The 15,217-nt window shown below is 40.6% G+C and overlaps 1 protein-coding gene across 1 annotated transcript; it reads right to left on the reverse strand.

Moving 5' to 3' along the window:
• Window positions 1-6,784: 6,784 nt before the first annotated feature.
• LOC149166202 (uncharacterized) lies at window positions 6,785-14,688 on the reverse strand. Its single transcript, XM_089431302.1, is given in 2 exon segments — window positions 6,785-8,326; window positions 13,082-14,688. Coding segments are annotated over 2 exon segments (2,931 nt in total). The 5' UTR covers window position 14,688; the 3' UTR covers window positions 6,785-7,001.
• Between the last annotated feature and the right edge of the window lie 529 nt (window positions 14,689-15,217).

Genomic DNA, 15,217 nt, shown 5'->3' on the forward strand with positions numbered 1-15,217 from the left:
AGTTGTGCAGCCATAGAAAAAATGCAAATAGCATTTGTGTGGGGTTTTCTGAGCTTTCCAGATATTTTTATTTTGTTTTTCGAAGTAAATTAGGAAATCTATACTTTAGATACCATACTGAGATAACAAGATAAATTAAGTATTGAGTTTGTAAACTTATTTGACATTACAATGTGAAATTTTGAAACTAAAGTCGTTGTCTGAAAAATATAATATTGGGAGTCCCATCTGTTGCTTTTATTGGCCTTCCAGCAAACCTGTTTCTAAGTTGGCCAGTTTGTAGTGTTCAGAGATTCTGTAAACAATATATGGTTTTTACATTAGGATTCATCGTATTCATCAACTTTATAAAAGATTCAATGCATAAATTTTAAAGGAACATTAAAATTTATTTTTATTTTTATTTAGTTATATATTTTTTCCGAAGTATGATAGAACAATATGACATCACAAGTTGTAGGCATAAGATACATGTCAAGCCAAAATGACATATATTCACATTAGTGTTAAAGGTGGATTACCATCAAAGATTTAATGTTGTTGGGGGCATTAAGGTGAATTAATATTTATCCTTGATATGGGTGAGAGTTACATACATGTTGAGCCAAAATGACATATATCCACATTAGTGTTAAAGGTGGATTACCGTCAAAGATTTAATGTTGTTGGGGAATTAAGGTGAATTAATATTTATCCTTGATATGGTTGAGAGTTAGTGAGGATTACCTTAATATACATAATATATATGACAAATGATATTCCAAAATGTGAAGATAGTTTCATTGGTTGGAACGATGCTACAAGTTATGATAACAGAGGTATGAGATTTATATGCAATATTAATTCAATAATTAATTAAAAATATAGTCTTAGACACCATAAATCAATTTTGGTTTGTATAGCTTTAGAATTTCATTTCTACTACATCTATGCATCTTATTTACATTTGCTTCTTTCTATGTCGTGATTGTTCCTCAATTTATGCCTTACAGCATTTCCTTTGCATCGTCTGGTGCAAATGCTAGTAGTATTTCAAATTAAATATAACCATAAATCTCTGAATCTCGTAATTTGTTTTTTAAATTTGTGAAGAATTCTCTAACAAACTTTCTAAAACAAGACGCTCTGACAATAGAGAATGGATTTACAATAGTGTAAAATATTCCTCAATAGCAGAGGTCGACTCAGAAAGAAAATCCCCCTCTCAGAACCCTCGAATGTCTCTTTTATCTTTTATAATACATATTTATAGAACCTTCCATGCAAAAGTATTGGACCAAGCATTAGAAAGACCAACTCTCAATCCAAATCAAAGGTTTCGATTTGATGAAAAGCTACATTGATGGAATCAAGAAATTGATTTCATAATCTATTCAACAGAAAGAAGCTTTCAATCCCTTATTTTTTACTCTCCGTGCTCCAGCCAGGCTTTTCCAAGTTAATTTGTTGCCATGATATCTCTATAATCTTGCTTTTTGATCTGCATAACAAATAAAAATTATAATAGAAGAATATGCTTGTAATAGCATATCAAAAACTAAACTTTAACCAAAGAACCACTAAAATCGAAAGGATCTGAAGTCTAGGATTGTGTCTGTTATCAATCCATATCTTGATCTTTTTAACAAACATCAATTATTATCAACAATTTTCATAATATATCAAAAGCACGTTCAGAAATTTAATCTAAATCAATTGGGAGTTGCACCACCAGTCTAGTTTTTGTTTCAATTTGTTTAAATTCATTATATGAAGACCCTTTTTCCCTTTAGTTGTCATGGAAACATGATCTTCGGTGGTGGAAGTATTACCTGGAATTTGAACACAAGAATTTCAGAGATCATGTGGCAAAAATCATGGCATGAGATTATGTGTGAGCTATGTGGCACTATGTAGAATATTTGCTTATGAATATGGGTATGCTTCATAAATTGAATGATGAATCATAAATACTATTATAGCAGGAAGTGCTAAGGCTCTGTTGGGGTTAAGTTGGCGATTTGATGGATTATTACTAGCCCTCCTTCCCAAAAACGACTATACTAGTTGGCAGGTCCAAGTATTGAATCCCAATTCACAGGTCAAAACAGCTCTTAGCCCAACAATTAGTGGAGCAAGAGGTTTTGTGGGGTATTAGTGTGAGTGGGGCCCTAGGATCCCATCCAGCCAATAGTGTGGCTTATTAAAATGAAGGGACATATTTTCTCCCTAAGATTGGTTGGTTGTACCTGGCACCTGGACGAATCGACAGGCTCAGTTGGGCTAAAATGGAAAGTTTGCAACCAATTATCGAGTAGTTGGACGATGTGGAGTCATTAATAGACATTAAAATAGCTTTAGAAAATTAATTCGCGGCTAAAAACTGAACCCCAAGTGCTATTCCGCATGTACAAAAGATAATAGGCACCTTTGAACATAAGACCCTAGATCAGGAAGCTGATTATGTATCTCAGGCCAGCCATGGAGGCGATCCATGCGCCCCGATGAGGAAGGAAAAACTTTTCAAAGCACAAGAGGAAATTGAAAAACTCATTCTGGTCGTTGATGTTTACTTGGACAATTCTATGATGTTGAAGGAAAGAGCTCTAGTGGGTCGCTGTGACTACATGAAAATAGTAGGAGCACAAATGAAAGAATGGATTGACAAGAACTGGACATCTATAGTTGGATATCGTTTGAAGGTTAGCATCTTAGTAAATGGGTGGTTTGGTGTTCATTTTATGCCCTCAGAGGATGCAGAAAAGATAAGTTCAAGACCATGGGTGAGAGGCAGAGAGTTCTTAAGATTAAAAAAATGGTACATTGGATTTGACCCATCAAAGAGAATCCAAAGAGAAAATATATCTGGGTCAAATTACCAGGGCTTCCACTTGAGTTTTGGTCCAAAAGGGAAATTTCGAAGATAGAAAAAAAAATTGGGAGGTTATATTATGTGGATGAAGGTTTCATAGGATTATTGGACAAAAGAGTGGCTTGGTCTTGATTGAAGTTTATTTCTACAAAGGGCTTCCAACTGCTCTGGATATTTTCTAGGAAACCTCCTCAATCAGGTAATGGGTGGACTATTGGGACATCCTCTTCAGATGCATTGGCTGCCATGAAGTCAGACATTTGATATCAGGGTGTCCAAGGAGGCCTAGTTGGGTTTTACCTGTTAGGAGAAATAGTGCCCTCTGGATGAACAAGAACCCATATTTCACACATGGACATCGGATTAACTCACAGACACAACCAGATCCAGACATGCCTACTCTAAAGGATGTCCCCTTCGAATATGGATCTCTGGCTAAGGTCGAAAATACTATTTTGAGTTTGGTCCAAAAGAATAATGTTTCGGAATCATCTCAACACGATTCTCGGGTCGGGGAACGGGATGGTGCTCAGCTAAATCTTTCACGATCAACCCCCTCCTCTCCAATAGCTGGACACAAACTCAAAGTAGGGACAGTTGGCGATGATTGGTGGGCTCATCCTGTCCCTCCTCTGCAACATAAAACTTGATATGGAGAATCAATCTTTCCTCCTCCTGCAAATTATGAGCTGGAGAACATAGTTAATGATGCCTCGACAGGCCTGGAACCCTTAATCATAAAAATATATTTTTTCCATAATTGTGAAGCGGTTACCAGTTTTGAGAAATTGAAACTGGGTTCATCCAATAAAAGAAAACCTCTCGAATATAAGAATATCTCTTCATGTTTTGACCATGCTTTCGATATCAATAATAGGTTCGTCGAAACCTTGGAAGTAGCTGTCTACCGAACAATCGACCTGTGATGTTCTGCATACAAGGATGGAGCCACTGACAATTCTAACATTTGGTGCCTTATAGAATATCCATGACGTCGTCCATCTCAAATGATAATTACGTATTTTAATATCATATGGTTTGGATCGTCACTCTCCCAACGATTATTGTATAATTTAATTCTCATTAAAAGACTCATGATGATACTTCTTCAGGAAAAAATGGTCGACAGGGACAAGGCCATCCAACTACTCTCTAATTTATGCCCAAATTGGGCCATGTGGCCATAAATGTTGTTGGAAACTCTGGTGGACTTGCAGTTATCTGGAATCCAATTATTTTCTCGCTTAAATCCTACAAAACTTTCGCAGGGATAGTGCATTCTGGTTTCTATAACGGTTCCCACGCAGGGTACGTATCCTTAACATCTACGCCCCATACTCAAATCGGAAGCACTTTTCGAAAAAATTGGATGACTGTGGGATTTTAGATCTTCATGGGCTAATCATTGTTGGTGACTTCAACCTTACAATGAGCCTGGAGGAGATTTGGGGAAATCACTGCAATTTTGATCCACTTGTTGGATATTTCTCCTCATTGTTTTCACAAAAATTACTCGGAGGCATCAAACCTTGGCCTTTATGTCCCACTTGGAGAAATGGTAGAACAAGCACAAAAGGGATAGCAAAGAGGATGGATCGCTTTATGCTCCACACTTCCATTTACGAAAGGCTCTAGAACCTTAAAACATGGAATTCATACCTGAGTACCTCTGACCATGACGCCATTTTTATTAAATGGTCTGGAGAACATGACCACATTGCCCTGCCTTTCAAATTTAATCACACATGGTTGGAAGACCAAGACTTTGTGGAATTGGTCAACAAATCTTGGATGAATCCTATGGAATTTTTTGTTGTACATAAAATGGACCAGGTAACACATAAATTGATTAGGCTCAAACATGAGGTGAAATCATGGATCCGTAAGAAGAAACTGGAGCTTACTATGGAGTAGAGATTGAATCGCGGATAAATTTTTGATGGCCCCATAAAATGCTGGACAACATTATCAGATAAACAAGAGGTATATCTCTGAAATGGTTGGCAGAAAGAACCGGGTGATTGCAGGTAAAACATAGGACTCAATTATGGATTACGTGAACAATTCCAGTGGTTTCATTTGATATGCTTCTATTCATCCATCTCAAGCTTTAAAGTTAACGTTGGCTTCTTGGATGGCAGGGACCGTGGTCAGGGTTGCTGTTGGTGGATTGATTTCTGCAAGCGTTATAATTTCTATTCATCCATCTCAAGCTTTAAAGTTAACGTTGGCTTCTTGGATGGCAGGGACCGTGGTCAGGGTTGCTGTTGGTGGATTGATTTCTGCAAGTGTTATAATTTGGTATTTCAGGAGGATCAAACCAAACAGATCTGTGAAAATTGGGGTGGAGAGCAGTAGAAATGGCAATATGTAGTCAGCTTACTATTCTTAACTATTTTTTTTCCTTTTTGATATATGAGACTTTAGGACCAGCACCTTATCTGATCAGACCTCAGGGCCAACCTTTTAGTCAAGGGCTTAAGGTATTTCCTTTCTTTACAAAGAAAAAGCCTTACCTAACCTCGGATAAGGTCTTGGTATTATGTGAGTTAAAAGTGTTGGTGCTTACATCTTAGTAGTACGGTTTATATGTTGAAAACAAAGACATGATTCTGCACTGCAGAATTTTACAGCAGTCATAATCACTATCAAGAATAGGAAAAATGCAAATAACATTTGTGTGGGGTTTTCTGAGCTTTCCAGCTATTTTTATTTTTTCAAAGTAAATTAGGAAATCTATACTTTACATACCATAATGAGATAATAAGATAAATTAAGTATTGAGTTTGTAAACTTATTTCACATTACAATGTGAAATTTTGAAATTAAAGTCGTTGTCTGAAAAATATAATATTGGGAGTCCCATTTGTTGCTTTTATTGGCCTTCCAGCAAACCTGTTTCTAAGTTGGCTAGTTTGTAGTGTTCAGAGATTCTGTAAACAATATATGGTTTTTACATTAGGATTCATCGTATTCATCAACTTTATAAAAGATTCAATGTATAAATTTTAAAGGAACATTAAAATTTATTTTTATTTTTATTTAATTATATATTTTTTCCGAAGTATGATAGAACAATATGACATCACAAGTTGTAGGAATAAGATACATGTCGAGCCAAAATGACATATATTCACATTAGTGTTAAAGGTGGATTACCATCAAAGATTTAATGTTGTTGGGGGTATTAAGGTGAATTAATATTTATCCTTGATATGGTTGAGAGTTACATCCATGTTGAGCCAAAATGACATATATCCACATTAGTGTTAAAGGTGGATTACCGTCAAAGATTTAATGTTGTTGGGGAATTAAGGTGAATTAATATTTATCCTTGATATGGTTGAGAGTTAGTGAGGATTACCGTAATATACATAATATATATGACAAATGATATTCCAAAATGTGAAGATGGTTTCGTTGGTTGGAACGATGCTACAAGTTATAATAACAGAGAATTTTATGAGATTTATATGCAATATTAATTCAATAATTAATTAAAAATATAGTCTTAGACACCATAAATCAATTTTGGTTTATATAGCTTTAGAATTTCATTTCTACTACATCTATGCATCTTATTTACATTTGCTTCTTTCTATGTCGTGATTGTTCCTCAATTTATGCCTTACGGCGTTTCCTTTGCATCATCTGGTGCAAATGCTAGTTTATTTATTTTTCATTTTAATTTAGAGATACTTAAAATAAATAAAAATATCTATAAAGTAATTATAATTAGTTCATACATTTAATAATTAAATTAAGCCGCAGAGAAATGTTAACCATACAACCTTATTTATTGTAAAAATTATTTATTACAATAAAATTAAATTAAAATACACTACTACCAAAAAAACAGAATGAATATATCACATATTTCAATATAAAAATTGAACAAAGTAAAACTTAAAAGATTATAACTTCATGGCAGTCGATTCTTTCAAAATACACAACCATACATTGTCCTTTCCTTACAACACCCCTTCTCATCTTTGGCGATTTATGTTACAAAATTTGTGAGAAAACCTTTCTCATTTTCACTGGAATATAATTTGTCAGATTCGAGTGAATAAAATAATACAAGGTGTGATGAAACATTATTCAAAACTATAAAGATCAAAATTAATCAACTTTACAATTGGGTATGAAGTTACAGGAAACTGGGTCTCTGCGCATTTTGAGATTGCACAACGCCCAGATTCAATATTGAAAAAAGAAAGTTCAGTATGTCATCGACATATTTGTAATATCTTGTGCTCCACCCCCCGCTTAGCGTGAACACTCCTATCACACTTGCAAACCCAATCACAATTCCCATTGCCATCCCAACTGTCCACGACTCCCACCAATACTCACCTTCCTCTCCTCCTTCTCCTTCTCCTTCTCCGGAATAGGAAGTATCAAAGTTGCATTTTTTATCAACTTGAGGACCACAAAGATCAGGATTACCCGAGAATGAAGACGGCCCAAATGTCTCCAAATGTGGTAGATCTGGAATCCTCCCTGACATATTATTATCTGATAGGTTTAAATAACCCAGGGAGTCCAGATCTGCAAATGTTTCAGGTATTCTTCCCTTTAACTGGTTGCACGAAAGATCTAAAGCTTCTAAATCCTCCATTTCCCCAAGTTCATGTGGAATGTATCCGGTAAGATGATTGTATGATAGATTCAGATACAGTAAACCCTTGAGACATCCCATGTCGACCGGGATGTCACCAGTAAAGTTGTTTACCGAGAGGTCGAGAGAAGTCACAGCAGAGAGGATGTATTTATACGCCCACTCGTGACCCTTGACCACCATGTGAATTTCTTCTTTGTAGTAATTTCCATATCTAAGTTCACTGGACCCCGAACTTGTGAAAGTTCTATTCATCAATGTTGATAAGTTTGAGAGATGTCGTGGTATAGACCCTGACAAATTGTTCATTGCCAGGTCAAGAAATTGGAGTTTCTGAAGGTACCCAATCTGAATAGGTATCTCACCTTGGAAATTGTTTGATCTGAGAACCAGTATGCGGAGCTTTGAAAGATCTGCAATCCATTCAGGCACTTTGCCCAATAAGCTGTTGCCACTCAAATCCAAAATTTCCAACATCTTGCAATTTCGTAGGGACGAGGGAATATGTCCACTTAGCCTGTTGTCACTGATGTGCAATACCTGAAGTTTCTTCAATTTTCCTAGTTCCACTGGTATCTGCCCTTCCAACTTATTATCTGCTACATTCAATACCTTCAGAGAAGAGCAGTTACCGAAATTGGAAGGCAACTGCCCGTTCAGCTTATTGCCTGAAAGATCCAAAGCTTCCAGATACTCTGTATGTTCACAAATGCAAGCAGGAATCTGCCCCTGAAGTTCATTCGATGCTAAAGATAAGAAGTTTGAAGTCCGCAACATTGTACAGATTTCTTGGGGAACTGGACCAGAAATCTTATTAATTGACAGATCGAGTTCCCAAGGAAAGTGTCACGCCCCTACACCTGCGGTGGTCTTTCAACCGCTTATAGCGAGGTGCGGCACCACCGAACGCTTTCTTTTCACCAATACTAACATTCATGGACTACGCCTAATTCACTTGTCCTTACTTAGTTTGTGTTTCGCAACCAAGTAAAATTATGTTTATCCTTTATACCAATGAACACCCATACTCATTCATTATCAACAGCGATTATAACAAGAACAACAATTGCACAGTATAAAGAGAGGGGCAACTCCCTGAACAATGAGTCTGCCCAACAATGTAATGCTTGGAAAACTCCAAGCCAATACTTAGCTCTTTTACAACATAGGCAAATCAGCGTTTTACAATAACCATGTGCACGCCTTGCACGAAGGGCGGGTGCTCACCCGAGCCACCAAGACACCCTTGTCAATCCCGGTACAAATCTGCACTCAAGACAACCTTGGGCACACCTTTCCCAACCCTCGACCGGCTCTAAGTAACACCAAGACTGCGCCCTCAAGTAATGCGCATGAGCTATCTGCACTCCTTCCAAATCTGCGCACTTGTTTACCCTTGAACGCTATGCGAAGTTGTCCAAGCTTCGTTGAATGCCAAATGAAGCCTCAACGCTTGCAATATATATGCATGTCTGCGTGGGTGGTGGCTCTCCAGCCGACCCCCAAAACAATGTTAACTCACCCCTTTGTGAATGCCATATACATGTCGGCCGTGCCCATGCTTCTCTACGCTCATCGGGTTATAAATCGCCATCGCATTTTTGCCTTAGCCATTTTTCATCGTCACACTTCGTCGCATTATGTCGCACTTCTTATGTCGCACTTCGTCGCATTGTCGTGCAGCGCACCCGCCCGTTCACCCACGCCCGCTCGTGCGCCCGTCGTGCACGTCGACTCGCCCGTTGCCCAACCGCGCCCGCGCCTGAGGACCTTACATCCTCCTCCACCTAAAATCGTTGTCGTCCTCGACAACATACCATCCTGGTAGCCATCCACCAAGATCATCACTATCCATGATGTCAACTCCTCCACATAAGGCAAACATCCCTGCAACATATGTAGAACTCCATCTCCATCATGTCTCACCTTAGTGACCAACTGCCACCAAGTACTCCATACCAAGGTATACACCTCTACGGTATGTCCTCCATCAGATATCATCTCGATCCATGATCATCGACCCCTCTGCCACAATCTCCACTGCAACATCTCGTGTCGACCTCATCATGTGTCACCATGTGAACCTCTGTCATGATACTCCAACAAAATGCTAACACATCTCTGCACACTTCGCGACCCCATGTCTGAACTAGTTGGGTAGCTAATCCAACTGTCACGCTCAAACCATGAGAGTGAACATCCTCATGCCATCATCAGTTGTTCCTCAAACATCCTGCCACATTCTTGACTCATCAAGAATCTATCTCCATAATCCATGCTCAGGTCCATGGAAACTCCATCCATCTGCAACATGTCATGATGCTTGATGCCAAGCCATCCCTGCACCATCAGTCATACCTGCTCCATATGTTTAAGGGACTCACTGCCATGAGCAGCTAACAATGAGCCCCATCTTCTCATCCATCTAAGAAGATGTAGAGGGAGTAGAGCCTGAAGGCTCTCCCTCACTAATCAACTCGATCCATCTATCAGGATCCTCAACCTCCATCCTTTGTAGATAAGCAACCCGGTCTTCCTCCTGGACATCCGGCCTCACATACACCTCCTCCTCATCATCATCATCCTCAACCAACTCTAGCCTTCTTGACAAGTCCAAGATGCTATCCGAAAGTGATCTGATGACTAATGACTGCTCGGTAAGCTTTGCCTCAACAATAGACAATCGCTTACTCATGTCTCCCATTCTCTTCTCATCCCCCATTTGCATTGCTCCCAATTTACAATCAAGCCTTGTCACACCAATGGGTACATCTTCCCTTCCATCATAAATGTAGAGCTTCTTCAAATGTGGAACAATCATAGCATCAAATTGTTTCATGAATTCCATCCCTAATACAGCTTCATAGTCATCAATCCGCACTATAGTGAAGTCAACCTTCCCTGTCCATTCACCAAGTGTAGTGTCCACCCTCTCAGCTATACCAAGAATCTCAATAGGAGCAGAATTCACTGTCTTCATTTGTGCCTTTGCCGGTACAAATTTTAGCCCAATCCTTCTCGCAGTATCTTCACCCATGAACTTGTGAGAAGCCCCACTATCCACCATAGTGAGTACATCAGCATCTCCAATCTTCATTTGAACATACTCCAATCTTTTCCTCTCAGGATCCCTCCTAGAGACCACCTCCGTAGTAGCAGAAGCACCAAGTATCTGCATCATCCCCATAGAAGCACCTTCATTCTTCGCATCAGATTGTGCAATAGCAGCCACCTTTGGTTTAGAAGGACAATTCTTCACCGTGTGTGGTCCAGCACATATCCAACACTTCAAGGCTTTCTTCATCTTCAAACTATCATCCGATTTCGAAGCATCATCCTTCTTCTTATCTTTCGGTTTATCGGACTTCTTCTTTCTATCATCAGAAGTCTCATCATAATGCTCCACCAACCTGTCAACAGCAGCAAAAGCTTCTTCAAGTGTCCTAATCTTCTGCCTCTTCACTTCATTGCGTGCCCAAGGCTTCAACCCAATAATGAAGTTGAACACCTTGTCCCTCTCCGCCATGTCAAGAAGTTCCAGAGCTGCACTTGCAAACTCTCGCTGATATGCTTGTAGGCTCCCGGTCTGCTTTATGTACTTAATCTTTGTCCTTGCTTCCCATGTCTCATCCTGAGGACTGAAATGGGTTTGCAAAGCCTTCTTCATGTCATCCCACGACGTAATGTCATCAACACTGCCATTAGCAATCTGATCCAGCCTCCTTCGCCACCACATCTTAGCATCCTTTGTTAAGAACTGAGCAGCTACCTTGACCTTCGTCTCATCATCAGATAGACCCAATCGTTCCAAGTATTACTCCATGTCCCATAGAAAGTTTCCAAGGGTCTTCACATTCCTTGTGCCATCATAAGATTCTGGTTCCTTGACCTTCACATGAGGCACTCTTCCACCTGAGTTATGCCTCACGGCCTTCTTCAACACCGCGATCTCATCCTTGGCTTTGTCAAGATTTTTCTTCAAGTTCACGATCTCTGCAAGACCCTGATCTCTTGCTTCTTCAACCTCTTTGACCCTTATTTCAAGTTGTGTACACATAAGATTAGCGTACTCATATTGTGTCCGGAGTTCATCGTGTTGTGTTTGGAGTTCATCGAGTTCTTCCTTCCTCTTCGAATTGGCCTCTTGTTCTTTAGCGAGCAAGTCCATCTTCTTTTCCCAAGAAGTCTCCATAACCTCCATTCTCACCAACACTTTCTCCATAAGTGTGATGGTAGCATCTTGCACACCCTGATGACTAGACCCAGCATGAGATTCAGCTGCCATCTCTAACAACTTCTTCCTCTTTTGCAATCTAGTTTCGACCATCCAACAGCTTCACCAAGTCACCTGCAATTTGAACCAACCCTTGTTCCACTTGTGTGAAACGACTTCCTTCACCTGCAAGTACCCTTTCCACTGTCACGAGCAACCCTGCTCAACGGCTTCAAACCGAAGTCTTGTTCTCACCTGTCAAGTGTGTACCAGCTTCAATGCTTCAACACCTGAACCTGTTCACAAGCTTCAAACCTGTCATGAGCAACCCTGCTCTGATACCAACTGTCAAGGTTGGTATCAGCTTTTCATCAAGCCTCTTCAACCCTGAATCGGCTCTGATACCAACAGTCACGCCCCTACACCTGCGATGGTCTTTCAACCACTTATAGCGAGGTGCGGCACCACCGAACGCTTTCTTTTCACCAATACTAACATTCATGGACTACGCCTAATTCACTTGTCCTTACTTAGTTTGTGTTTCGCAACCAAGTAAAATTATGTTTATCCTTTATACCAATGAACACCCATACTCATTCATTATCAATAGCAATTATAACAAGAACAACAATTGCACAGTATAAAGGGAGGGGCAACTCCCTGAACAATGAGTCTGCCCAACAATATATAATAATCAATCTTCTTTTAATAATACAATCATCACAAGTAATGCTTGGCAAACTCCAAGCCAATACTTAGCTTCTTTTACAACATAGGCAAATCAGCCTTTTACAATAACCATGTGCACGCCTTGCACGAAGGGTGGGTGCTCACCCGAGCCACCAAGACACCCTTGTCAATCCCGGCACAAATCTGCACTCAAGACAACCTTGGGCACACCTTGCCCAACCCTCGACCGGCTCTAAGTAACACCAAGACTGCGCCCTCAAGTAATGCGCATGAGCTATGCGCACTCCTTCCAAATCTGCGCACTTGTTTACCCTTGAACGCTATGCGAAGTTGTCCAAGCTTCGTTGAATGCCAAATGAAGCCTCAACACTTTGCAATATATATGCATGTCTGCGTGGGTGGTGGCTCTCCAGCCGACCCCCAAAACAATGTTAACACACCCCTTTGTGAACGCCATATACATGTCGGCCGCGCCCATGCTTCTCTACGCTCATCGGGTTATAAATCGCCATCGCATTTTTGCCTTAGCCATTTTTCATCGTCGCACTTCGTCGCATTATGTCGCACTTCGTCGCATTGTCGTGCAGCGCACCCGCCCGTGCACCCGCGCCCGCCCGTGCGCCCGCGCGCCCATCGTGCACGTCGACTCGCCCAGCGCCCAACCACGCCCGCGCCCAAGGACCTTACAGAAAGCCTGCAGCAGAACTGTTTGCAGGATTAGGAAGATTCCCATACAACTGATTGCCCCGTAGCTCCACCTCCTTCAAAGAGGTAGAGTTATATAGCTGAGATGGTATTGGCCCTTTCAACTGATTGTGCGATAGAGCTAACCTCTGCAGCTTGGGAAGACTCCACAACCATGAAGGGATTTTACCTGTGAGAGTGTTATTGGACAGATCCAGTGCCATCATAGAGCGTTGAGACTTCAGAAAAAGTGGAAATGCTCCCTCTATATGACAGTGAGATAATCTCAACACAAATAAATCAAATGGCGGAGTCCAGTTGGTGGTGATGTTTAAGGCTAATTTGTTATTGGACAGGTCAAGGTATTTCAGATTGTTCAAACTGCGGAAATGTGATTCTGAGATTGCTCCGCTCAAAGAGTTGTGAGTAAGACTGATATTGATCAGCTGAGACAACGATCCTATGGATGATGGGATAGATCCCGTCAACTGGTTGTAGCCCAGGTCTAGTACAGTAAGCGAGCGGAGGAGGCCCAATGACTCTGGAATCGTTCCTATTAACTTGTTGTGTTTGAGGTCTAGCAGAGAGAGGGATGATAGATTTCCTATAGACGATGGTAAGGAGCCCTGCAAATTACATTTTCGCATCTGGAAGAAGGCCAGCTTCTTCCATGGGCCCTGAAAAAGCTGGGAAACATTAGCAAACAATTTATTATCTCCCAAGGAAATCGATTCTATGTGAGGCATGTGAGAGATCCCAAACGGAAGCGATCCATTGAGATTGGAGTGGTTCAATCGCAGAGTGACCAAACTAGTCATATTCACTAACCAGGCAGGGAATTCGGACTGAAAAGTGTTTCTATCCAGATACAGAGTTTCTAAGTATGTCAGATTCCGCAGGGAAGGGGGAATGGAACCCGTCAGTCTACAGTTTGACATTGTAAGACCTATGAGCTGAGAAAGACGACTTACTGGTTGTCCCCATGAGGATGACGTTGCTGAGAGATCGACTCCGTTGAGAGAAAGATATTTCAAGGCCGTGAGATTTGCAAGCCATGATAGGTCCGGACTTTTCAACATAGAAGCCGAGGAGGAGGAGAAATCGAGTCCTATCAAGCTAGATAGATTTCCGAGCTGCCATGGAATGGTACCTGCGAATCCTGTTGTGGACAGGTTGAGGTATCTCAAGTTTTTCAAAAGACCCATCTCTGGAGGAATAGATGGGCCTGTAAAATTATTGAAGCTAACATCCAAAAATTCCAAAGCCCTCAGCTCAATCAGCACTGCGGAACGGAACTCACCACTCAAGCTGCAATTATGCAAATCCACCGCAACGACACGTCCTGTCAGCCTGTCGCAGGAAACGCCTTCCCAGTCGCAACAGCTCACTGAAACACTCCAAGAAACCAAACGTCCTGCCGGATCATGCAGACCGTTTTTAAAAGCCAAGAGAGATTGCATTTCTTGATTCAAACAACGGGCTACACAAAATACAGACGTGAAAATACTGGAAACAACGATGTAATGGCTGAACATCCGAATGACAAAACAGAGTAATCCTTTTGGCAGAATACCCGTCGTGTGTGGTGCTTGGTGCCAGGATCCGTGTTGCATGCCTGATTCCGTCATCATAATTATTAATTTGTGTAGATGATAGATCTCCGAGATCACGGACCGATTAATGAATCGGATGCCTGTATGATATCATACACATGGGAGTGGAATCTGAGCCAAAACTAGAATCAAGAATTACTTGGACGCCACCATGATAAATATTACAGGATAGTACGAACGGTGCTAACTAAAGATAAAATACCAGCTAATATGAATGGAGTCATTAGTTGAGTTGAATAATCAAAAGTCAGTACCCTGGTTCCCCGATAAAAGATGCTGAGGATGTCTGAGCGACTTGAACTGTCGAACGTTGCTGACGATGTCTAAGCGACTCGAATTGTCGATGTCTAGAGGAAGACAGCTCCAAGTTGCTGCCTCCTTATCCCGATGCTTCTATAATCACTGCTTCACCGATCAACGTCGGCCATCAATCGAAATTATGCTATACGGTATTGAATGCCTTAACAGTGCTATGACGGGACCCGATGCTTGTATAATAATTGCTTCACTAATCAACGTCGGCCATCAATAGAAATTATGCTATA

Source organism: Pinus tabuliformis, chromosome 5_1, assembly GCF_031772625.1.
Source record: "Pinus tabuliformis cultivar Carrire ecotype Pingquan chromosome 5_1, CPIR1, whole genome shotgun sequence".
Taxonomy (NCBI): Eukaryota; Viridiplantae; Streptophyta; class Pinopsida; order Pinales; family Pinaceae; genus Pinus; species Pinus tabuliformis.